Source organism: Equus quagga, chromosome 1 (genome assembly GCF_021613505.1).
Source record: "Equus quagga isolate Etosha38 chromosome 1, UCLA_HA_Equagga_1.0, whole genome shotgun sequence".
Taxonomy (NCBI): Eukaryota; Metazoa; Chordata; class Mammalia; order Perissodactyla; family Equidae; genus Equus; species Equus quagga.
In genome coordinates this window covers 101279277-101304269 of record NC_060267.1, presented here as the reverse complement: position 1 = coordinate 101304269, position 24993 = coordinate 101279277, and the positions used below count along the sequence as shown (strand labels likewise).

The 24993-nt window shown below is 57.8% G+C and overlaps 1 protein-coding gene across 6 annotated transcripts; it reads right to left on the bottom strand.

The window, feature by feature from the left end:
• Window positions 1-604: 604 nt before the first annotated feature.
• HDAC11 (histone deacetylase 11) lies at window positions 605-23201 on the bottom strand. 6 transcript variants are annotated; one of them, XM_046677081.1, is made up of 10 exons: window positions 23139-23201; window positions 22029-22177; window positions 19646-19746; window positions 8791-8907; window positions 7741-7783; window positions 5922-5998; window positions 4836-4898; window positions 3743-3839; window positions 2685-2863; window positions 605-2478 (listed from the first exon to the last, which is right to left on the bottom strand). In XM_046677081.1, coding segments are annotated over exons 1-10 (1044 nt in total). In that variant the 5' UTR covers window positions 23141-23201; the 3' UTR covers window positions 605-2262. The 6 variants fall into 6 exon arrangements, with proteins under 6 accessions (XP_046533037.1, XP_046533028.1, XP_046533047.1 ...); XM_046677072.1 differs by lacking the exon at window positions 23139-23201 and adding an exon at window positions 23025-23109; XM_046677091.1 differs by lacking the exon at window positions 23139-23201 and adding an exon at window positions 23037-23055.
• Window positions 23202-24993: the final 1792 nt, after the last annotated feature.

Genomic DNA, 24993 nt, shown 5'->3' with positions numbered 1-24993 from the left:
CTGTAGGGTTCCAGAGGTAATTCCCGCTGAGCGACTGGAACAGGCCTGCCACTTGTCAGCCTTCATCCTCCTCCTCACACCTAGCACAGGGCTGAGCTGGACCCTAGCCTGCCACCCCGTGATGTCTTCGTCTGATGTCCTCGTCCCTGGCATTGACCCTCGAAGGGACTTCCCTGCTCCCCATCCAGGCTGTGCGACTAACTCTGAGGATGCCCTGGTCACTGCCAGGCTGAGGACAAGGTTCTCCCTCCCCACCTGCCCCAGCTCAGGGCAGCCCATCCCCGTGGGCTCCAAACACAGCCCAGAGCTAGGAAACCCCCTCCAGCCACGGCCCTGCCAGGACCCCCTAGCTGCCTCCCACATCGCATAGAGCCACCATCACAGCCCAGCCCTGCCTGCTCTCACATCCCCACACTCTCCTGACCCTGGACCCTGGAGAGCAACACCCCTCCCCCCGCCCCTTGCCAAATCTGAGGCAGCTGAGAGCACATGCTGTGGAATCTGGCTCTGTCACTCACTAGCCGTGTGGCCCGGGGCCACCTCCTCCCTGAGTCTCAGGTGCCTCACCTGTAAAGTGGGAATAATGACCTACTTCACAGGACTCTGAAGACAGAACAGAACACCAGCATTTATTGGGCAGCTACCCCGTGTCAGGCCTCCTGCTATGTGAATTTTAATCTTTATTTCCTTTAATCGTTAGGGGTAGGGCTTCTTGACCTCAAGAACACACAGTAGCCAGTTTTCATCCAGAGCCTTCACGGTTCTCTATGAACAGCTCACCGTGATGAGCCCCATCCGCCGCCCGCCCCAATGTCACGGCTGGCGTGGAAGAGGAAGGGATGTTAGGACCGCGAGTCACACACGGAGACCAACGGCAAGAGCGGGTAAGGGGTCCAGGTGTGTGTTAGTCCTCGGGGTTGGTCCAGGGAGTCAGCATCTTTGAGCAGGTGAGGGGTCCAGGTGTGTGTCAGTCCTCAGGGCTGGTCCCAGGGGGTCAGCATCTTAGACTTTGTGGTCTTGGCACCCTTCTCCACCCCTCGGCAGACAGAGCGGTGAGGGAGAGGGGGGAGGGCGTGGGAGGAAGCAGGAGCACCCCCAGACAGTAAAGAACACGAGCCCCATCAGTGGGGTTGATCAGGGATGGGGACACCTCAGCTGGCCCAATTTCCCCCCCACCCCCACCTCAGACCACTGTCTAGGAACACGCCCAGGCAATGGAGGGCGGACACTCCCCACCCAGCTCCCCTGGGGGCACTGAGCGTCCCCTCCAGAGCACAGCTAAGGACACAGGGCCCCCCTGGGATCCTGGACATGGAGCACAGCCAGGGCCTGGGCACTCTGGGGAGAGCTAGTGGAGGCTGGCCCAGCCCCTCCTCTCACAACCTGCCGGCCAGGAGGGAGACCCTCTGCCATCCTCCAGCAACTCCAGCCTGGCCTCCCCAGAACCTTGGTCCCCACCTGGGGCCGCAGTTCCCACAGGGCCTGGCTTGGCCACCTGGCCCATGCCCAATGTCCCCGTCAGGGCCTCGCCTTCCTTGGCCCCCTCCCCACCGGGGTCAGCCTTCCCCTCGAGTCTGCTGAGGCCCATCCCCGAGCCAAGCCTTCTTCCCGCAAACCTGCCGCTCTCCCTGAACAGAACTGTTGAAGCAGGGCCCAGGCTCCGCGGCCTCCCCTATCAGCACTGAGGGCTCCGGGAAGGCAGCCCCAGCCCTCGCTTTGCTGAAAGGGAGCACCAGGCAGGAAAACGCACCTGCACCCCCTCCTTGCTACCCCTCACATCCAGGATCAGGGCCCCTGGAAGCCTGGCTCCAGCACCTGGCTTTCAGGCCCACCCACACTGGCGCCCATAGCTCTTCCCGCCCACCTGAGGTGAGGGGGACAGGGTGGAACAAATCACACCACTGACGAGGAGGGATGGAGGCCCAACCACAGTAGAGATGGAAACTTCCTCAGTCTGAAATGAGTCCGACCTTTTTGAAAACCATCACACCCCAAACCCTAGGGCCCACCCTGAGGCCCCCAGGAGTCTCACCTGCCCCCACTCAGCGAGCTGCCTGCCTCCTCAGGGCCTGGTCAGACCCACAACCCCGAGGGGTCTTCCTGGGTCTCAGGCTCTGCCTTCCAACCCTCCGATCCCAGGGAGGACAGTGGAGGAGCGCCCTTGAGGCCCCTGGGGCTGCCCCACTGCCCCCTGCAGTTAGAAGGAGAAGCGGGGCGGGGGGGCGGGAGGCGGGCAGGGCGTCACTGGGAAGGGCAGCGCCGTCAGGGCACCTCAGGGGGCAGCAGAGGCGAGTCTGAGTTCTGTGCCAAGACGCTGGGTGTCTCGGGCCCGATGAGGCCCAGGCCACACAGATTAAGGATAGAGTCCGCGATGATGCGGGCCGTGCGCTTCTGGTACCCGCCCGAGGTCACCATGAGGATGGGCACCTGGAGGCCTCGGACAATCCTGAACACCAGTTCGTCCCGCTTCACGATGCCCTGTGAGGGGAGGGAGAAGGCTGGCTCAGACAGGCAGGCATCCTCATGGCATTGGAAGTCCTCCTGCAGGTCTAGCCCTGCTCCAGACTGCTGCTCCTTTCACCCAGCCCCTCTCTGACATCAGGAGAGGCACCAGTGTTGCCCACCTTCCCTGGTGCTGAGTCCCCAGAGCAGACCCTGCCCCACCCCCCAGGGTCGAGACATACCTGTGGGCTGATGGACAGCCCCCCAAGGCGGTCACCCTCCAGGACGTCGGTGCCCGCGTTGTATACCACCACGTCGGGTGGATGCTCCTGGAGGGCTTTCTTGAGGTTCCTCTCCACTTTACCCAGGTACTCGTCATCCTCCGTGCCCCACTCCAGCTCCACCTTCCGCCTGATGGCCTCTGACAGGGAGAAGGGAACCGAGGCTCAGGAGGGCAGAGATTGCCCGGGTCACCGTCAGTGCCTGAGGCAGGACTGGAAACTGGTCTGACTCCAGCACTACTCACTTCTCATTTCACCCAAAACTAAGCTGAAAAGAGCACAAGAGCTGCAAAGCAGGAACCCAAAGGAGAGAAGGGACTGCAGACCAAACACCTTCCCCAGGGGATTTAGGACCCATGTTGGCGAGTCTGATCTCACTGCCTCGCTGAGCCCGTGCCCAGACACGCAGACGCCGCACCAGGCCTTCATGCCCAAAGCGGGCACATTTGAGATTCGGTTCAGAAACTGCTCCCCTGGGCCACCCCAGCGACTGAGCTACCCACAGCTGACTCGCTAGCACTTCCTGCATGAATGTCCCCTATCTGCAAAGCGGGCGGGCTCCTGTGTCTTCAAAGCTCGTCTAAGCGTCTCTGCCTCTTGATTGGTGAGTTTAACCCTCTTGCATTTATTTTAACAACTATTCCATTCGAACTGAATTCTACTATCTTCTATTTTCTATTTATCATACTTTCCCCTTGTTTCTTTTTCGTCATTTCATGTTCTCTACCAAACAGGCGCCTATCTAGAAGAAGATTCTATTTTCATTTTTCTGGTGGTTACCCCTAATATAAGGACCCATACAGGAGTTTATTGGGCAGGTTTATGTGATCTTGGGTGGGTCAAGAGACTTCTTCAGGTCTCAGTTTCCCCATCTGTAAAATGGGTTGACGCCCACTGCACAGGGATGCTGAGGATAAACGAAGTGACTTCTGCAGGCCCAGTATGTAGGAAACACTCAGGAGAAAGAGGCTCATCCACACAAGAATGCAGTGCAGACCTCGGGGCAGAGGGCAGCTTACGTTTGGCAAAGCGGTCCCCGGGGTAGATGTGGCGGTTGTAGACGTCCATGATGTACACGCGCTTGTCATTCATGAAGTCCCGTTCATGCCCATTGCCCTGTGGGAAGGACACGAAAGCCGCTCACCGGCAGGTGCCCTTGGCAAGGCCAGTATGCTCCAACCACACCCCAGGAAACGCCCCAGTTCCTGAGCAGGATGGCTTGTCCCTGGGGGACTGAAGTTCTCACAACTGTTAAGCGGCAGAGTTGGGATTAAACCTCAAAACCTGGCCCCATGACGTTCTAGTGTGACCATGAGCAAGCCCTGGTCCTCTCAGTTCCTTCCCCTCTGAAAACAAGGCCAGAATCCCGGCTGCACCACCCTCTCAAGTCTGTGATGGGATCAGGGATGTGAAAGGTAAGCTGCAAAGGACTGTGCACGTGGGACCTGGTTCAGGAGCTCAGTGTCACATGAACTGGGAAGAGGCCCCGACCAGCACAAAGCCACAAGAGCAGGGGTGCAGGAAGAGCCCTGGAGAGCCCATCAGAAGCCCTGCCCTGTCTCTGACCAGAGGAGCGAGCCCTGGGTTTGCCGTTGGGAGAAGAGGCCCTGCACCTCACCCCAGGCAGTGAGGTCCTCAGCAGTGGCCTCGGGACTGAGCAACCCTGAAATCCTGTGAGTGAGTGCTCACCTGAGGGCCAAGTCCACAGTGCTCATCAGCTCTGTGCAAACCGACTAGGAAGCACTGGGGAGCCACAGCAAGGTTTAGAGCACGAAAGAGGCATTGTAAGATTGAGTTTTAGAAGAGCCATCAGCCTGCTGTGTGGGGGCGGTCAGGAGGAGGGAGGGCAACAAGGAGGACGTGCCACCCTGGCTGGACTGAGAGGTAGAGGGGCAAAGACGGACCCTCAGGCTCCAGCCCGTGATGCAGGACGGGCAGCAGGGAGAAGCAGGAGGTTAGGGTGGGGCGGCAGAAGGCTGGCTTGGGGCGCAGCGATGCTCCCAGCGGGAGGGAAGCCCCACAGTGTGGAGCTACGTGACAGGCTGTTGGGGCCACGGGCAGGGAGCTTGGGGCGGCGGTCCCACGAGAGCCCCATCCCCACAGGGCACTCACCTGATGGGCATCCAGATCAACGATGGTGGCTCTGGAGACGCCCTCCACTCGCTCAAACAGAAACTGCCCAGGGAAGGAGAGGGGAGAGCTGAGAACGCAAGCACACCAGAGGACGCAGCCCTCAGGGACCCCTAGCTGGCGAGGGGGTGGGGCAGGAAGCCACGCATGCCTGTGGGTCATCAGGCCACCAGACAAAGACGGCGCGTGCCCAGGAGAGCTGTGTGGCTCAAGAGAAGCATGTGTGCGTGGTCAGGGAAGGCTCCCTGGAAGAGGGGGCATGTGCTGTGCCCTGAAGGGCTGGAGGTCAGGAGGTAAGGGGGACAGTCGGGCTGGCCCTCAGCCACAGTACAGGATTCCCAGGGAAACATGTGAGGGCTGAGGGGGGGACCCTGGGGACCCTCCCCTCAAATCTCTGCCTCATCCTACAAAGCCAGGCCCTGGGAAGCCCTCCTTCCCCTGCCCCGGCCTCCAGGAGATCTCTGGTGCAGCCCCTCTCCAACGGCCAGGGTCTGCTGACCTGCCCCCCCTCCACCAGGAGCCTCTCTGCCCCGTGAGGATTGGGACCCCACCGGTCAGCTCCTGGCGCCCAGCGCAAGGTCAGGCACAGAGTGGTCAGGGGGAGCTCTGGAGGCCGACAGACCACCTCTCTGGGCCTCGGCTTCCTCATCTGGAATATACGAGGCTCAAACGAGGGGAGCCATGGAGAACAGGCCGGCACAGGCTGGGGCCTGCAGCGACTGCCAGCTGCTGTCATCACACCATCACCACTGTGGTCATTCCTGGTCTCTCCAGCTCCTCCTCACCCGCCTGCAGCGACGCCCTTCTCACACTGTCGCTGTCTGCTGCTCCCCTCCAGCCCCCTGCCACTGGTGAGGCGACAACGCCCCCTTCCCTCACAAGGAGCGCAGGACAGAGTGTGAGATGTGGGTGTGAGTCCCAGCCCGGCTCGGTGACCCCGGCGAGCTTCCCGCTTCTGAGCTCCAGTGCCCTTCTCCAGAATGCGGGGTGAGAACACCAAATTGGGGGGAAGTGGGGGATTCCAGGGAGGGCTCTTGGAGGCGAGCCCCCACACGCTCTGGGGCACACCTTGATGGCGAGTGTGATGTCGGCATAGGCGCAGAAGCCCCCGCCCCGGTCGCTGGAGCAGTGATGGAAGCCGCCACCTGTGGGGGGCACACATGGGTGTGGTCAGGGCCAGGCTCAAGGACTCGGCCCAGGTACTCCCGACCCCTCTGTCTCCCTAGCGTCCCCTCCCCGCTCAGCTCCCAGGAGGGCTCCTGCGGCTCCAGGCTGGAAAGTGAACTGAGTACCTGGGCATGTCACCATCCCTGGGGCAGGAGGCTGCTCTGCCCCCATGGCCACCCCTGCCCAGAGCAAGAGACCTCTCAGGACATCCTGACAAGTCAGCCCCAGTACCCGCCACACCCCCCAAGGACGGGAGCTCACCCTTCCCAAGGCAGAAAGCTGCTCCTTGCCCCAGAGCTGGGCCTGCCTCCATGCGATGCCCCATGCCAGGAAGGGGCGGTCAGGAAGGACCCCCTATGCTGGTCATGGCAGCCATAGGTCCAGCCCCCACCATCCCCCAGCCCTGAAGGCACAGCCTCAGAGCCCCAGTGCCCGCAGAGACCCATCCCCCTGCAACCCGAGCAAGAACCTGAGTTGCAGCGGCCTGAAATGGAGCCTAACAACGGTCCCATCTGTCAGGGTGAAGCTAGGGCCCACGGACACAAGGGACTTGCCTCCTCCACCACCCAGGAGGCCATCATTGGATCATAACGATGAGATAACAGCCAATAACAAACTCCTAACCTGGCACTGAGCTCGCTGAAGCCTCCCCACAGCCCAGGGAGGAGCACTATTATCATCATCTCCATTTTACAGATGAAGAAACTGAGACACAGAAAGGGTCAGCAACTTGCCCGGGGTCACACAGCAAGCTAATGGCAGAATCAAGATTCAAACCCAGGCTGGATCAGGACGTGGACTCTTAACTTCCACCAGGCCATAACACCTCCCATGGGAGAAGGGGCAGCCTGGGTCCTTGCGGGAGCCCTGCTGTAGACACGCAGGGTAGGCATTATTCATCTATTAGTTCAGCAGAGTGTCATAACATCATGGTTATGCCAGACCTAACGCTGGGCACCTGGTGACACCAAGGTGGAAGAGACCCAGCCCTTGGCTTTGCAGAGCTCACAGGCAAAAGTGGGGGGTCCCTCCTATGGGGCTCTGAGCAAACTACTGAGCAGGCCTCTCTCAACATCCATTTCCAAATTGATATGATGGCACTGACAATTATGCCCAACTCAAATGAAAGGCCAGAGGGGACAGGGCTTGGCAAACTGTGAAGTGCTGAGCTTCCGTGAAGGACAACGACAGGGACAAGGAAGACTAATGTAAGCAGCACTCCCGTGAGCCAATCTCGTGGGCGAGCCCATGGGACTGGGAAATGCTGGCCCCAGGACCCCTGAGGGGGAGGTGGTACTGACCCTGGGTCTGTCCACCCACCACGACATGACCAAGCCCCCAGAGGCTGTCCAGGGCCCAGGGGACTGACAGAGCCTTCCAGGGGAGCCTCTGAAACTCTATAGGTTTCAGCCCCATGCAAAGATGCCCAGCACATGGCACAGGCTTTCTGGGAGTGAGCTCTCCATCACTGGAAGTATGCAAAGGCAGGTGTGGGGAGCCACCTGGGGAACTCTTTTAGATAAGGATCCCACACCAGATGGAGGCAAGGGTTGGTCCCTCCCAGGCACCAGGTAGCTGCACACCCACCTCCAGACACTCACTAAGGAGGCTCAGGGTAGCTGGGGAGGAAGCACAGCCTCTGACTCACAGCTGCCACCTCCGGGGTCCCCCTGCCGCTCCCTGCCCCCAGGACGGCCAGGCCAGGCTGGCCAGCACTCACCCACGTTGATGGCCCAGCCTCGCTCCACGGCCAGCTTCCCCGCCTTTGGAGATAAGCACAGGGTGAGGGGCGCAGACAACCGATTCCTCCACGCACTCATTCACTGATTTACTCATTCACTCCACAAATGCCGTTCCAGCCGGCTCTGAGGGGAGTGAGCTCCGAGGTTTGGGTCCAGGAGGCACCTGCCCCCGGCACACTCAGACTCAGTCCCAGAAGCCAGCACCAGACTGGCGGGCACATGAGATGGACGGGGCATGAGTTCCTCGGCAGTTTGCGAGGAAACTGGGAGAAGTGCGAGTTAAGTACTTATGATCACACGGGAGCTGACAATGATTTTAATGCGGGTCTCAAAGGGAAAACAGACAATTTCTTAATCACGGAGATACAGTCAACCGGATACAGAGATCCTGCAGGAAAGCGTAGTTTTGGGCTGACCAGTAATATTCTGATAAGCTAAAAACAATGTACAAATTTGCAAAGCTAGAAAGACACTGACAGGGATCACTAGGTATGGATCCAGGTCGGGTGAGATCATCGTCCATTCAAATCTGAAACATCCCTCCACCTCCAACCAACGCCGCAGCCTGCAGCTAATGTTAAAGAAAGCCACACACAGGGTGCGAAACACAATTCTGCCATGCGCATTTTCACTGCCGCACCCACGACGGGGCGAGGGGACCATCACCCACCACTGATGCCATGGGGGTTTGGTTTTCCATCTTAAAGTGGAGCCCATAAGAGCCATAGTTGTAGGATACGCCCTTAGGGGAATGGGGGTATATCTTACATACCAGCCAACACAGTAACTCTAACAGGAAGTCGGGGGAGAAACAATGAATTCTAATGTCCCAGATGGGGTGGGAAAGGCTTTGGGAGAAAGGGTCATTGTTGCTGGATTTGAGAAATGTTTAGGGTTCTGTCCCACTGCTCAGTGGGAGGAGGCCATTCCAGATCAAGAGCCCAGGGCGGGCCAATGCCAGCGGGGGCAGCAGCCCGGGTGTGGGGGTCCCCAGCCCAGCCGTTCCTCCAGCCTGCCTGCCCACCTACCATTATGGTTCCTCCTGTCTGGGTCCGAAGGGGCTTCAGCACCTTCCTCTGCACAAGGAAGTTGGGGAGGAAGATGACAGGGGGGATTTCTGTGATGGTCGCGACAGCAAAGGACCACTGTGGAGACAGACGCAGGCCATTGGCCTCCCACTGCTGTGCCCAGAGCTCAGAGGCAGCCGCTGGGAAGGCCGATTCCCTCGAATGGCAGTTTCAAGGTGCCCTGCTGAACCCCGGTCAAACGCAGGTCCTGTGGGAGGAAACAAGAGCCCCACCCGTGCAGCCCCCAAGAGCTCCGGGCCCCGCAGAGAGCGGTGACACTGAACGCTTTCCTACAGCTGTGTCCGCCCAGATCCCTCAGCACTCCACAGCCCTCGGCTGCCCTCGTGCGCCTGCAGTGAGAGCTGCAGAGGCCTCCGAGGCAGCCTGCAGACCTGGACCCAGCAGCCACACCGGACTGGGAAGGGCCGGCACGGAGGCTCTCCCCGCAACGTCACACAGCGAGCCCCCGACAGAGCCAGGGCTGGGGGCCAGGCTCCTGCTCCCCGGCACAGCGCGGCCTCTTCACCCCCCGGGAACTAGACTGCTCTTCAGAAAGGGCGCCATGCCTTCGTCTGCGCTGCAGGGCGGGAGGGCCTGGGGCGCCCGCAAGGCATCTGCCCCAAGCCTTCCCTGTGACCCCCCCAGCCCTGGGCAAACGTCCATGCACCCAGATCCAGAACCGTCTCCTGCCTGGCTGAGGATGCACCCTGGGCCACGCCCTGCTCCCCACGGACCCTGGGCAGGGCCTCGGAGAGGCCAGGGCACTTTAGAAATGTTTACTAAGTGCCTGCTAGGTGTCAGGCCCCCAGGGGGGCTAGTGCTGTCCTCACTCAGGATGGCTCACAGCCCAGTAGGGAGGCGTTTACATGCAATGTGAGGAGAAGAACAGGGCTGGCGGCGGCCAGAGAGGCTTCCTGGAGGTGGTGACATCAAAGCTGAGATGCAGGGCGAAGAGGAGTTACCTAGGTGTAGGGTCAAGGCAGAAAGACGACTGTGGGCAGCAGGTAGAGACCAGGGTGCTGGCACGGGTGGTGCTCATCATGCAGGCCGCCTGCCAGCGAAGGCTCTGACAGCTTCGGCAGGGCAGCCGGGAGCCATCACACAGTGCTTCCTGAGCCGTTCTAGGGGCAGCAGGGGCCCAAATAGGGAAGAAGAGCAGGAGCAGCCCCAGGGAGGATGATGAGGGACTGGGGCAGTGGAGATGGGGGCGGTTAACAGGCAGCATGTGGGGCACGGGCGGACAGAGAGGTCCAGGATGGAAGGCTGGAACTCAGGACTCCAACACGGGGATGGCTGAGGGCTGTCCTGGGACGGCGGTGGCCGGACGCAGAGGTGCCCAGGGGGCCGAGCAGAGGAGGTTACAGGGAAGGTGAGCACGGAGCGGAGCTGAGGCTGCGAGGGTCCCATGAGACAGAGCTGGGATGCATGGCCACTGCCACTGGGCTGGGGGCTGGGGACAGACCCAGAGAGGAGGCAGGGGCCAGCTCTGCCTATCGTCACACAATCCCACCGCCCCACAAGCCTGGAGTGTGGGAGGCAGGGAGCCACCGTTTTCTATGAATAAAGGAGTCAACAAACAGATGTGCCCCTGCAGGACACAGGAAGTCACACCTCCCTCCCGGGGCAAGCCAGCAGGGGACAGAGACTGAAAGGCAGTGAAGCCTCTCCCAACCTGCTCAGGGTCCAACACACACACCCCCATGAGAACCGCAGTTCTCTGTGTGTGCTCCACAGCATCTGGCTATCCCTGCACTCCATCAAGGAAGGGTTCCACGGCCGAATAAGTTTGGGAAACATTGCTTATGCTGTCCATCTCTTGGAAATTCATAGCCCACTCCAGCACGTTAAAGGCTCTGACAAATAAAAATGGCAAGCAATAGGATATATTGGAGTATATGAGGAAACCATTTGGTATAAACCTAATTCGGCCTGACTTTGTTTTTTCCACAAGGGCCTGACTGTGGCTGTTGAGCACGCATTGTATATCTGCTTAGACATTTCCTATGGCCAGAACAAAGGCCCTGGAGATAAAGGTGCAACTTCCCCCCACATTGGCATTTCCTTAGGGATAAGCATCTTTCCTTAGGCTAGGAACTGATTGCTGCACTCATCTTTGACCACCCAGCTCACCTGTGACCACTCAGCTGGAGACAACAGACTGCCACCCTGCTGTGGTCACTGAGACAGAAGACCTACCTGCTGTTTCCATCAATCGCTGTGCCGACAGAGCAGTCTCGCGACTATCGTAAAAGGGACATTTCAATCCTATGTGAAACATCCTCTCTGGGGGTATATAACCAGTCTGTGCACCCCACTTCTTTCGTGCCCTTTCTTCCTTCGGGAAGAAAGGCCCCGGGTTATAATCCTCAGATTTAAGCTCAGAATAAACTCACTCAAATTTTCATTTATAGATCAGTTATGGATTATTTTCGTCGACAGCTCTGAGAAGGTCTGCGTCCTTAACTCGGCCTCGCGCAGTGTTTCCCAAACTTCCTGACCACAAACCTCTACCTGCCCCTCGGCTTTTCACGTAACACGTGCCCACCTTTCGCAAGCTGCGGACTCGTGGGACACACTTGGGAACTTCTGAGCTGGAGACTGAATTTTACACGGCCGGGCATAAAGTCACCGGAAGCACGTATAGGACTCAGCCAAGGGGACCCGCTCCCACAGGAGAAGGCACACGTCCGCCAGGGGTCCAGACCTCCGACAGTGAGATGGGGCTGCGCATGCCAGCCTCCCACTCGGCCCAGCTGCAGCTTCCGGGCAAGGCAGGGACGAGGCCTACTGAGGCTCTAGACGCGTGCCTTCCAGCCCAGTAGCTGCCAGCCACACGCGGTTACTTGTGTATAATTTCAAATTATTAAAATTTTTAAAAATTACTATTGTATTCCTCAGTCACACTAGCCATATTTCAAGTACTCAAAAGCCACATGCGGCTAGTGGCCACTGGACTGAACATAGCCCTTCTGGAACATTTCCCTCATTGCAAAAAGTTCTGTCGGACAGGGCTGGTCTAGAAAAAACCATCAGTGCCATGTGAAAAATAAACAGAGACGTGGGCCAGACCGTGGCTCAGGCTCGGCCCCGGGGCAAGGGGAGAAGATAAGGGAGGTGAGGCTGTGGGGCCTGGGTAGGGCAGGCTGTGTGGTCTGAGGCCTGTGACAGCTCTGAGTGGTAGATGTGGCGGGGGAGGGAGGGCAGGGCGGTGCCACAGCATAGGCCACTGACCCTCTATCTGGGGCGTGCAGCAGGCTGAGGTGGGGCTGCCCCGATCTGCCAGCGGGTCAGGTCCTCTGAGAGCCTGGCCCCAGGCAGGGGCATCGACAGACGGGCTGGATTGGGGGTGGGGTGGGGACAGGGCTCAGAAGTCCTCCTCAGAGTCGAACTGGTCCAACTCCAGGCTCCACCACTGCTGTGTGAATCTGGGCACGGCCCTCCACTTCCCCGTGCCTCGGTCTCCCCATCTCCTCACCATGCAGCAGGGGCTCCTCCCCACCAGGCCTGGAGTGAGGACTTAGACCCATCCGAGAGGCCCATCCCCACCCCCCAACCCTAAGTACCCACCTGGGCCCCTCCACCCAGCCCTGGCCTCCTCTTTCTGCACAGCACCTGTCTCGCCCTGAGGTGACAGTGTGTCGCTATTGTTACCTGCCTCTCCCGGCAGGACACCAGCTCCAAGAGGGCAGGCAGGTGCTCATTCTCTGCCGTAAGATGATGCTGAGAATGACACCTGGCACACAGCAGGTGCTCCTGGCACAGGCTGTCGGTCTTCTCCCAGATCCCTACCTGCACCCCCTCCCAAGGAGGCCACCCCAGCTGCCCCAGCCCAGAAGAACTTGTCACAGTGCCAGCTGTTAAGGTGCGCCAGCAGCCTGGCCTCCTGCTCCTGAAACAGCACACTGCAGAGCTCCCTGCGGGATCAGGCAGAGGCCACGCCTCTGGCGAACCCACATCCGCACCCAGCTTCTCCCCCCGCACTCTCTGCTCCTCCCCTCCCTTCTGCGGGGCAGCTCGCCCCTCGGGGATCCCCACTGCAGGCTGTGCTCCTCCACGTGTGGTTCCTGGACTAGCAGTGGTGCTGTCACTTAAGAACTTGTTAGAAATGCAGTTGCTGGGGCCTGCCTCAGACCTCCTGCATCTGACACTCCCGGGCAGGGCCCAGGATCTGCGCTGTGACAAGCCTCCAGGGCATTCTGATGCTTGCACAAGTTTGAGATCCACTGCCCTAGGGAACTTGACCTCAGACAGTGCTGAACGAATGAAGGAGCTACGTGGACACAGGGGTTTACCCCGGCCTGATGCCCACCGTCCACCAAAGGGTGTAGGGGGCAAGCTTCTCCATCCCAGGGCCTGGCCAGGTGGCAGAGCTTCCAGGCCCAGGCAGCCTTTTGGGGACCCCACAGACAGCAGGACACACCTGGGGCTGGTGACACCCTGGACCTATTCTCCACGCACTCAGTGCTGCAGGACTCTCCTCTCCAGCCACCTGCTTTCCTCAGATGGACCCCCTACCCTCGGAGGCCCAAACCAAGAACTCCTCTCACCGAAGAGACTGGCCGCAACCCACATGGAGCCCCAACTGCTTGCTTTCCACAGAACTTTCCAGAACTTTCCACAGTGGAAGTGGGAACAAAAGGAGAGAAGGGGGAAAAAACACACAATCATCTCAGTTGCAGAAAAAGCCTCTGACAAAATCCAGCGCCTTTCCTGATAAAACCAATCAAAACTGGGACTAGAAGAGAGCCCCTCACATGACATGGCATTTATCACACACATACACAGACATACACACAGACACACACACAGACACACACACACACAAAGACACAGACAGACAGACATAGACACACACAGACACACACACACACAGAGCTAACACCACACTCAACAGTAAAAACTGAAAGCCTTCTGTCTAAGATCAAGGACAAGGCAAGGACGCCTGCTTTTGCCACTTCTATTCAACACGGTACTGGAAGTTCCAGCCAGAGCAACTGGGCAAGAAAAAGAAAGAAAAGCCCTCCGAGTTGGAAAGGAAAAAGTAAAACTATCTGTCTTCACAGCTGGCATGATGTTCCATGTAGAAGATGCTAAAGAACACACATATACACGCACCCACCCCGTTAAACCCAAGAAATGAATTCAGCAAAGTTGCAAGATACAAGAGCAACACATAAAAATCAGGGGTATTTCTATACACCAGCAACGAGCAATCCAAAAAGGAAATTAAGAAAGCAATTCAATTTACAACATCAAAAAGAATAAAATACTTGAGAATAAACTTAACCAAGGAGAGGCAAGACTTGTACACTGAAAACTACAAAACATTGCCGAAAGAACTTACAGAAGTTCTAAATCAATCAAACACATCCCGTGCTCATGGGTTGGAAGATCTAATGTTGTAAAGATGGAAATACTCTCCACATTCACCCATAACCTTAATCTAATCTCAACACAATCCCTTTCAAAATCCCAATGGCCTCTTTTGCAGAAATGGAGAATCCGATCCTATAATTCAAATGGAATTTCAAGGGACCCCAAACAGCCAAAACAATCTTGAAAAAGAACCAAGTTGGAGGACTCACAATTCCCACTTTCAAAACTTACTACAAAGTTTCAGTAATCAAAACAGTGTGGTGCTGGCATGGGATGGACATACAGATCAAGTGACCAGAATGGAGAGTCCAGAAATAAACCCATACTCTCCGGCCAATTGATTGTCTCCAGGGCACCAAGGCCATTCAACGGGGCAAGAACCGTCTCTGTAACAAACGGTGGTGGGGAACCGGCTGTCCACACGCCAAGGGACAAAGCTGGATGCTCACCTCAAGCCAGATACAAAAACGAACCCAAAATGGAGCACAGACCTCAATGTAAACTAAGACTATAAAATTCTTAGAAGAAAACAACTTCATGACCTTAAATCTGGCAAAGGAGCCTTAAATATGACACCAAAAGCACAAGCATCAAACGGAAAAAAAGAGATAAATGGAACTTTGGTAAAATTTTAAAACTTCATAAGGAAGAAGACATGAGTCTTTTTCACGAGTGAAAAGACAACCCACAGAATGGGAGAAAGGATTATTTGCAAATCATGTACTATCCAGAATATATAAGGAACTCCTACAACTCAATAATAAAAAGACAAACGACCCAATTTTTAAAATAGACCAACAGCTGGAATAGATATTTCTTCAAAGAAGATATGTGAATGGCCAAGAAGCACATGAAAAGGTGCTCACTTTCATAACAACCAGGAAAGTGCAAATCACAACCACAATGAGACACCACTTCACACCCACTAAATTGGCCACAATCAAAAAAACAGAAAATAACAAGTGTTGGTGAGGATGCAGAGAGACTGGAGCCCTTGTGCACAGTTGTTAGGAGCAGAGCCCGTGCAGCTGCTGTGGGAACCCCTGTGGTGGGGCCTCAAAGAGTTAAACAGAATCACCACATGACTGAGCAATTCCACTCTTAGGCAAAAGAGTTGAAAACAGGAACTCAAACGCATCCTGTACACAAACGTCCACAGCAACACTACGCACAAAGGCCCAGGGCTGGAAACAACTCAAATGTCCACCAGGTGACGAACAGATAACCAGATGTGGGCTATCCGGACAGTGGAATATTAGTCAGCCGTCATAAGGGATGAAGCGCAGATACACGCTACAAAGTGGACGATTCTGGAAAACGCTGTGCTTGGTGAAAGCAGCCAAACCCCAATGGCCACATTATCGCAGGATTCCATGTATGTGAAATGTCCAGAAAAGGCGAACCCACAGAGACACAGGTTGGTGGTCACAGGAGCAGACAGGGAGGGAGGAACGGGGTTTCCTTTGGGGGCGACGAAAATGTTTCAGACCTACATGGAGGTGGTGGGTGCACCACACCATAAATGTACTAAATGCCACTGAACTTTACACTTTAAAATGGTTAATTATTAATTTTATGTTATGTGAATTTTATCACAACAAAAAAAAGGGAGGGGGGCCCTCAGGGAAGACAAGTAAGAAGGAGAGAAGCAGGCCCTGGGGTCCGGGTCCCCCAGAGACTCTCTGACTTCCGCCCTCCCTCTGGGCCCTGTCCTGCCCTCCCTGTCTCCCACAGGGCTCCCAGGGCCGCGGGGAGCCGTGCCCAGGCTTCCCAGGGCACAGGCCAAAATTTCCGAGGTGTCCTTGGCTTCTTTCTCTCGCATACCCAGTCTGAACAACAGAAAATCTTTTGTTTCAACTTCATAACAAACCCCAAAGCCTACCACTTCCCGCCAGCCCACAGCGGCTGCTGCCAGCCTAGTCCGGGAGCCCAAGGTCTCACCAGGATTCCTGCAACGACCTCCTGCCTACCGCTCTGCCCGCTTTTGTCTTGACAGCCTGTTCTCATCCGTTCTCGTCTCATCTGCCTGTTAAATCCTGTTAAAACCTAGCTCAGCTCATGTTCCTCTGCTTCAACGCGCCCTGGCTCCCACCTCCCTCAGATCACGGCCATGGCCGCACGCAAGGCCCTGTGTGGTCTGGCCCCTGACCATGTTCTCACCCCACGTCTTCCCCGTCTCCCTCCCCTTCCCTCTGAGCCAGCCACATCTGGCTTCCTCACTGTTACTGGCACACATTGAAGCCATTTCTGCCTCGGGGCCTTTGCACCTGCCAGTCCTTCTGCTTGGAATGCCCTCCTCCAGAGGCCCACACAGCCCATTCCCTCAGTAAGCCCCTCCCTGACTTCCCTACTTCAAAGTGCAGGCCTCCCCACCCCCTCCCACTGTACTTGCCCCACGGCACGGAGCACCTTCTAACACACCACAATGTTGACTTTATTGTGTCTACTGGCTGATTCCCAACCAAACGGCAGCTCCATCTCTTGTTGCATCCTGTCTCCCCCACACCTGGAACAGAGCATGGTGCTCACAAATACTTGCTGGATACACCCGTCGGAGTACCGCCCAGCCCCGGGCACAAGGACAAGAGGTCAGATCTTTATCGCACTACCCTGCACCCCATGGCAAACTGTCACTAGGGTCAGCAGAAGGCGAGATCCCCGTGCCGGCCCAACCCAACTGCCACCTCAATGGAGCCAGCTGTGGGCCGTGCACACAGCAGGTGCTCAATAAACATCTGTTTGCCTGAATTGACATGATCTGGCAAACATCAGGCTACTGCATCTCCTTCGGTGCCCTGTTTATTAAGCACCGAAGGCCCCAGCCGCGCAGGGCCAGGCGTGAGCCCCAGAACAGGGGTGGGGGCAGGGGAGAGGTGGACATTCAACAGCACGCACCGAAAAGCAAGGAAAAGCACCCTTGAAATCCGCGGCACCTCTCTGGGGAGCCCACAGCAGAGGAAAGAGCAACACGCAGACACCAGACCTTCCCGAGCTGCTCCCCAGATGCCAGGCAGTGCCGGAAACGCACACGGGTCTCCTCTGAGCGTCAAGGGCACGTCGCACCACATGCCCTCCCGTGGTACCTGGAACAAGACCCAGCCTCTTCCTACGGCCACAAGACCCTGTGTGGCCTGGCGCTGTGGGCCTCCCTGACCACATCACAGGCCGCTGCGTTTCAGGCCCTTCCATCTGGCCACTCAAGTCCCTTCCTCCTCCAGGCCTGTGACTCTGGAACATTCTTCCTCCAAAGCTCCACAGGAGTGTCACCTGTTCTTCATTCTTCAGTCCCAGTGCAAACCTCACCCCCTCTGTGAGGCCCTCCTGGACCACCCAGTCCACATGAACCAACCTTCACCCTGTTACTCTCTATTTTTTCTTTTCCTTCATAGCTCTCGGCACTCTCTGACATCTTCTTGTGTGGCTACTTCTTTATGTTGTCTTTCACAACGAAAACACAACTCTACAGGAGCAGAAAGTTCGCTTATTCTTTCTGTACCCAGTATAGAGTCAGTATTCGACTCAGATGTGTTGACTGACCGAATATTTCTTCATCTTCGTAGGTGCTATGGAGATCATCGTGTTTCTCCTTTTGCTCTGGCTGCCATGAAGCTCCAAGCCAAATATGCAGCTCGATCACAATCCTGGTTAATCCTTCCAGTTGGCATATCTGAATTCTGCTCCTGCCCTGGACCTTAATTTTCTGCTTGGGACTCTACCTATTAATACATTTTTTATTATTACCTATCACATAGTAAGCTGCCTTTAGGCTTTTGAGGGCCCAAGGCCAGGCATGCCGTCAGCCTAGCACAGCTCCCGTGAAGGCTCCAATGGGTAGGGCTCCAGAGCCCACGCCCAGCCTCATCGTGGCATGCCCACTCCACCCTGCCCCCTACCCTCAGCCTCTGGACTCTGGAAGGCGCGATCTACCGGCCCAGCCCCAGGGCTGTGGACTGTGACCACGCATGTCTGGGCCCCAGGAAACCAGGGCAGCCAAGTGCCGGGCTCCCTGCCAGGGCCTCAAACACCTCTCTCTGCCAGGAGCCAGGTTTCAACATAGTAATCTTTCCTGAGCTGACACTCATGCTCCATCTGGAATTCCCACAGCTCAGGCAGAGTCAGGGCGGAGGGCGACGGCAGCTGTGAGCCAGAACCTGGGAGACCAGATGGGACACCCCACCTGGGGTCCCCTCAACACCTGCAGGATATCTTGGTTAACCTTAGCAGGTGGGGCCTCCTGCTGGGCCAAGGCTTTTCCACCTGGCAACCTCTGGCAGCCACTATGGCTCTGAGTCTAAAGTGAGCCCAGTTGGGAAGCCTGGAGGTCAGGGGTTAGGTTCCCCAGACTGCTGGGGGCAGAGACCCTGTGACTCCCCGAGCCCACCTGGGCAGGCTGGCAGCACCAGGTTCAGACACGGCCCCCAGCCCAGCCTCCCCTCTGCCTCACCTCGGGACTCACTGAGTGCCTCCGCTCTCAGAGCCTCAGCCAGGACATGGTGATGTGGGCTCCTCTCAAAAGAGGTCACAAGTGGCCACAATAAGAAATCGGGAGTGTCACTTCATCATCTGGATTTCTGGCTTCTTTTTGTTTTTTTTTTTTTCCCTGCTTTATTTCCCAACCCCCCCAGTACATAGTTGTATATCTTAGTTGCAGGTCCTTCTAGTTGTGGGATGTGGGACGCCGCCTCAACGTGGCCTGACGAGCGGTGCCATGTCCGCACCCAGGATCCGAACCCTGGGCCGCCGCAGCGGAGCATGCGAACTTAACCACTCGGCCACAGAGCCGGCCCCTCTGGCTTCTCTTTGAAAGCCAGGCGCTCTGGCCCCGCAGGGCCCATGGTGGAACTGAGGAGCAGCCACTCGCGGGAGAGGGCCAGGAGCTGCCCGGTCCCCCAGACACCGCCCCTGCCTGCCTGGCCCCTGCTGACATCCCCTGCTGGGCCTTGGGAGCTCCAAACTAGGTTTTAGCTCCACAGTTTTGACAATTCTTTAGCAGTAGGAGTCCTTAGAATACAACCTTAAACTTCAGCCCAATATAAAAATAGACCAAAGTGGAACAGCTTTGGTGGGATGGGGACAAGTGGCTGGGGTCCCCGCACCCATGCTCCCAGCAGGGGTCTCTGAGGCCTGTCCACAGAGAGCAGATTGAAGGTCACTTATGTAAAAGCCCAAAACCTTTATGAAGATTCAATCTCCACCAAGAGAACATCCCGCTTTCACATTCCCCGGGACAGGGAGCTCACTACCCCTGGAGCAGCCTAGCCTTCCCTGGTACCTGCCCTTTTTATGACACCTCTCCTTCTCTTGGGGATCACGACTCACATGGTCCCTCTGGGCTAGGGACAGGAATGGAGCCCCTTGAGGCTGTGCTTGCCCAGGCTCAGCTGCCCCTCCTTTGGCCATTCCTCCCAGCCAGCAGCCCCCCAGGCCCAAGGCCCTGTACCTTCAGCTCGTTCAGATAGCGCCTCGTGTGCACCACCAGCAGGTCCTCGTCCGAGGCCTCCCGTGCCTCCACCAGCATGCTGTCTGACAGAAGATTCTCTTCTGAAACCACAAAGTGGGGACTCTGGTTCCTGTCGACCTCAGGGCAGGCCCGCCCCAGACCCCCACGCGCTGCAGACTCGGCCTGTGTCGGGACTGCCCCAGGAGAAGGTGGGCACTGCCGACCCGTGGGCATTGAGAACAGGCCGCCTCCCAGGCCAGTGTGGACAACGGCCAGATGCTCAGGCCAGGGACATAGGACACTGTGCACGCAGCCATCCTGGTGTTTCCCAAGCCACGAGGTAGCTCGGCTGTGACTGGACAACTTGCAGAGGCAGGTGACACGCAGGTCAACAACGTGCCCCTCAAGGTGAGAAAGGCTCTTCTTGATTCTCCCACCACCTTCTGATGATACATGGCCGCTCGGGGCACTGTGGCCTCCCTTTCCCACCTGCCTAACCCTTGCTGGGCTCCCATTTTAACCCAGAAAAAGCAGCAGTCAGTCTCATGTCTGCAGGCAACAGTGAGCAGCCGCCACCGAATTGCACTGTTTGCACTGCATTTATTTTTTCCATGACCTTCTATTTATGGCAAGTGAAACTGGCTTTTCCCATTTAGATGACATAATGTTTCATTTTGAAACAAGTTTATTTAAGTCTTTTAAAACAAAGGCTAAGTCAATAAAAAACATGAAGTAAATAATGGAACAGGTGGCACAAGGAGCTGGCAAGGTCCCAAGAGTGGTTTGCAAATGACTGACGTCTGGGAAACACGGCATTGTTTCGTCACCCCTCACGTACACCAGACAGGAGTTGCTCCATTTTGCAAAAGAACAAACTGAGGCCGAGAGCAGGTAGAGCTCTAGGGCAGAGTGAGAACAGGGCCAGGTGCTCCGGGTTCTGGGGAAATCCGAGCGGTGATGTCAGAACCTAAGGGGCCTGTTTTAACACCTCAGCCTCAGAAACAAACCTCAGTAGACACCAGCCAGCTCCACACATTTCCTACACATAGCTCCACATACAGCGAGGACTCTCCTTCCCCCACCCCAGAACATTCCATGGCTCCCCACTGCCTTCAGGCAAAGGGCCAGCTCCTTTCTTGGTGGCACCTTCACCACGTGGCCCCTGCCTCCTTTCCACCCACACCTCAGAGGAGGGAGGGGACCCAGGAGGGCTGTCAGCTGAGAGATGAGGGAGACAAGGAGCCCTTGTTCCTGGAGCGCTACAGGAGCCTCAGGAGGGGCAATGGGGGGAGTGGCTCAGGCTGGGTCTGCTGGAAACAGAGCAGGAAGGAACACAGTCAGGAAGGGAGAGAACCGTGAGGGAGGAGCGGGCGGCTCGGCTCCCTCGCCAGGGTCTCGCCCTTGGGGCTCTTCCCTATGGCCTATCTTCCTTCAACACGCACGCTGGTCACGACTGCACACAGAGACCAGTACCAACTGCCATAAACAGAAGGTAGCCAAAAATCAAAACCAAATACAACAGAAACGGTGTCATTAATCTCTAATTTGACTCGATTTTCTGCAAGATGCCGAGCCTGAGGCTTGTTGTTAAAAAGGGAGGTGGGCTTCGGTGACAAAGACGGCCAGCCCCCAAGTGAAACTTACTCCACGGTATAATCAGAAGGCCGTGTGATCTGAAGATATTCATCGCTTCATCTTATGCCGGGTAACACTTCAGGTAACATTTCCTACCTCCCTCAGTTAAACAGTCCCTGATACAGGGAATGAGAAGAATCTTCTCGCACTAGCCTACTGTGACACCTGAATCTCCCACCTAAGCCCGACCGCTGGATTACAAACCACAGCGGAAACAGTGCGCTCCCCAGAGCATCATCGTGCTCAGTGGAATGAGCCATGAAGGGTAGGACCCTGGAGCTCTCAGTTTCAGATCCGATTCTGCCACTTAGCAGCTGTGTGACTTCGGGCAGGTTTCCTAGCCTTTCTGGGCCCCAATTTCCTCCACTTGTAACCAATGGACTTGGAGCAAAGGTTCTCTACCTCCTGGACTCTCTGGGCTTGTGGGGCACGAACACTGGATTCCTGCAAACTTCAGCTTCCCTGTGTCCATCATCAATCAGCTCCCTTTCTACTGGGCCTCCAGGGCAGAGACAGCACTTAGGCCCACAGCAACAGGAGTCAGTGAAGCTTTGAGACAGGGACACATCATGATTAGAAGTCTACTGGAAAGATTCTTTTGACAGCAGGGGTGGAAGGCAGTCTGAGGGCTGAGACTGGAGGTGGGAGAGGCTGAAGCTCGTCTTAGGGAAAGACAGCAGGGAGGGCGTGGGAGGGGCAGATGGGTTGGAGGAAGGAGATGGAGCATCCCAGGTGGGGCCTTCCATACCTTTTAGGAAGCTGATCACTTTGCCCCATTTTCCCGCGTCAAAGGGGTGCAGTTTCTCCAGGCCCATGAAGGTTATGTTGTAGCGCGGTGAGTACACAATGGGCCAGCGTGTCTCCGGCACATGCTGGTACAGTTGGGTTGAGTGTGGCCTTCCACATGCATAGGGACAGACACACAGATGGGGCAGGCTCAGTGTGGAAAGCAGCTTCCCCTCCCCGCCAGCCAACTTTGATTCACCAAACAGCCCTGACCCAGTACCACTAGCTCCCTCAGCTGCAGAAAGAGGGCCACTCAGCAACAGCATGAACGACAAAAGCAGCTCCTTACTGAGCACTGGCTCTTGCCCCGCACCCTCCACCCCAGCCAGGCACCAGCACATCCCACCGGAGGCCTGGAGAGGGGCCCAGGTGTGCCCAAGGTCACACAGCTGCTCTGTGGAGCAGCCAACGTGCACCCAGGTGTGTCTGGCTGCAAGGCCTCCGCGCTTCACCTCCACATTATGACAACTACACCCAACAGCTGCGTGGCCCTAGGCCTCACTTTCCTCAACTGTAAGACGTGTGGCGGTTGCCAGGATTGAGATCACGCATCTAAACAGCAGAGCACAGAAAGTGCCCTACCCGTGAGAGCTGGGGGTGACAGTCCCAGAAAAAGCAGGTCGGGGCTCACGCAGGCTGTGGCCCAACCCCGAGCCAAGGATGGGGGTCACTTCGGGCCCCGCTGAGCAGCTGACACCCCCCCCCCATCAAACCTCCGCAGCCGCCTCACAGGGACCAGAAACGGCTCCAGCTGCTGCCTATGCGGGGGCCTCAGCACAGCTGGTGGGGCCCGAGGTAGGGCAGACGGCAGCCCCGCGCATGTCGCCGGCCCCCGCCCGGGTCGGGTCTCCGCGGCTGGCGCCGGTCCCCCCGGCCGCAGAGAGGTGGCGCGGAGCTGGCCGGGCGCGCGGGGCCGGACTGGGTGCACCCGGCCCGAGCGCCCCCTCTCCCGCCATACCTGGACATGCACCTGGCTGGCCCGCCCGGCCGCCCGCGCACTCGCGCTCCCGCCCACGGGGACCCCTGGGAACCCCGGGGGCTTGGCTCGGCGCCCCCACCCCGCCGCACTCACATCCCGGGGCCTGGCCCTCCCTGCGCTGGCCACCGCTCCGCGACCAAGCGGGGCGGGGCGCGGCCCCGCCCAGGACACGCCCCCGGCCGCGGCCGCCTCCGCTCGGGGCGGAGCTCCAGCGGGCTCGCTCCACCCCGCCCGCCCACGCGCCTGCGTCACAGAGGGATGGAGTCTTGCGCCGAGCTCGCCCGTCAGCAGGAAGCCACGCCCCCAACGCCCATCAAGCGCCAAGTCCCGCCTTCCGCAGACAAATACCCAGTGGCATCCTGCCTGGCTCGGGAGGCCACGCCCCTCGGGGAGGGCCGCGGGAGGGCCCGCCGCGGCGCGTCAGAGAGGCTCCGAACGTGCGGCGTCGCCGCGCTGTCGCGCTGCTGCGCTCGCCCGGCGGGAGCCGGGACTCCTGGCTTCCCGGCACGCCCCGCGCGGGTCTCTGCGCGACCTTGGGCGGGCGTCCGCGCCCTGCGCCTCTGTTTCCGCGAGTGAAGTGGGGATGGGGGCGGTGGCTCTGGCCCTGCAGTCTCCGACCTAACGGCGCCCACGGCCACCCGCGCGCCCTCGAGCCTTTGGCGGCTCTGACGCGAGACAGGCACACGAGTCATTTGGGCTCTCCGAGCCTCGGTCCCCTGCTCCGTGGAGCCGGGCTGGCGGCCAGTCCCCGGGGTACAGCCGGACAGCTGTGCGCGCGCTGTCCCGGCCCCAGCCCGTCCGCCCGCCCCGCGGGGACCAGGACAAGCCCCGGCTGGCCCGGGAGGAGGCCCCAACAATGGAGCCCAGAGGACGGGACAATGGGCCTCTCTGCGGCCCAGCTGTGCCCCCAACCAGACAGAAGCAGCTGGCCCGGGGGCTGCCAGGAGCCGCGCGCTGGGTTCCCTGGTGGCTCCCGGCCCTGGTGACAGGGTGTGCACCGTGAAGGGCAGGGCGCGGGCTTTGCACGGCCCTGTGTGCCCTCTCTTGATTGCGTGAGGGCACGCTAACCCTCTGAGGGGACGCTGTCATCACCCCAGTTTTACCACGAGGTCACTGCGGTTCGGGTCAGCCACGTGGCTTTGGGCAAGCTGCTTCAGCCCTCTGGTCCTTCCTTTCTGCATCTGCCACCTACCTCCAAGTCGAGAGAACCAAAAGAGATGGTAACGCTGGTGATTATTTAAGGAGCACCCAGCGTGTGCGATTCCATTCTAAAAGCTTTATGCTCATTTGATGCTTATAACAGCCCCAGATGGTGAACTATGCTTGTCCCCATTTTACAGATGAAGAAACGGAGGCACCAAATGGTCAAATAACCTGCCCAAAGGTCAGAGATGTGGACAGATGTAGACTATAGCCAGAGAAGGTAGAAAGGAACAGTTAATGACAACAAGCGAGGAGGAGTGTGCGGCGGCCCTGTGTGGTTGTGAGATCCCGACTTCCCTGCAGGGAGCTCACGCTGTGGTTTGGGAACCCACGTGGATGAGCCTCTTGTTGGGAGAATGAGGGTCTCAGGCAGACTGGATCAGCGAGCTGAGGCCACAGAGAGTGGGACTGCTCTTGTGAGAAGGTTTCAAGTCACGTCCTGTGTGGCTAAGGAGGGAGGTGGTCTGCTGCCCGCTGGGTCACCTGCAGGAGAAATGGACTCTGCTATTCTGGCTGTGTTGGGGGCCTCTCCGTTACAGCATCCTAGGTGTCCCCTCGCTAAGGTGCTGCGCGGGACACAGCAGGGAACCAGCAGGCAAGGTCTGAAAGCCCTGGTCATGCTCATAGTGTAGTGGGAGAGACAACCTTAAACTGGGAGACAGTCACAGCTACAGAATATGACTACTGCTGTGAAAGGCGCGAGCTGTGATGGTGGGAGAGAATGGTGGGGCCCCTGATTTAGGCG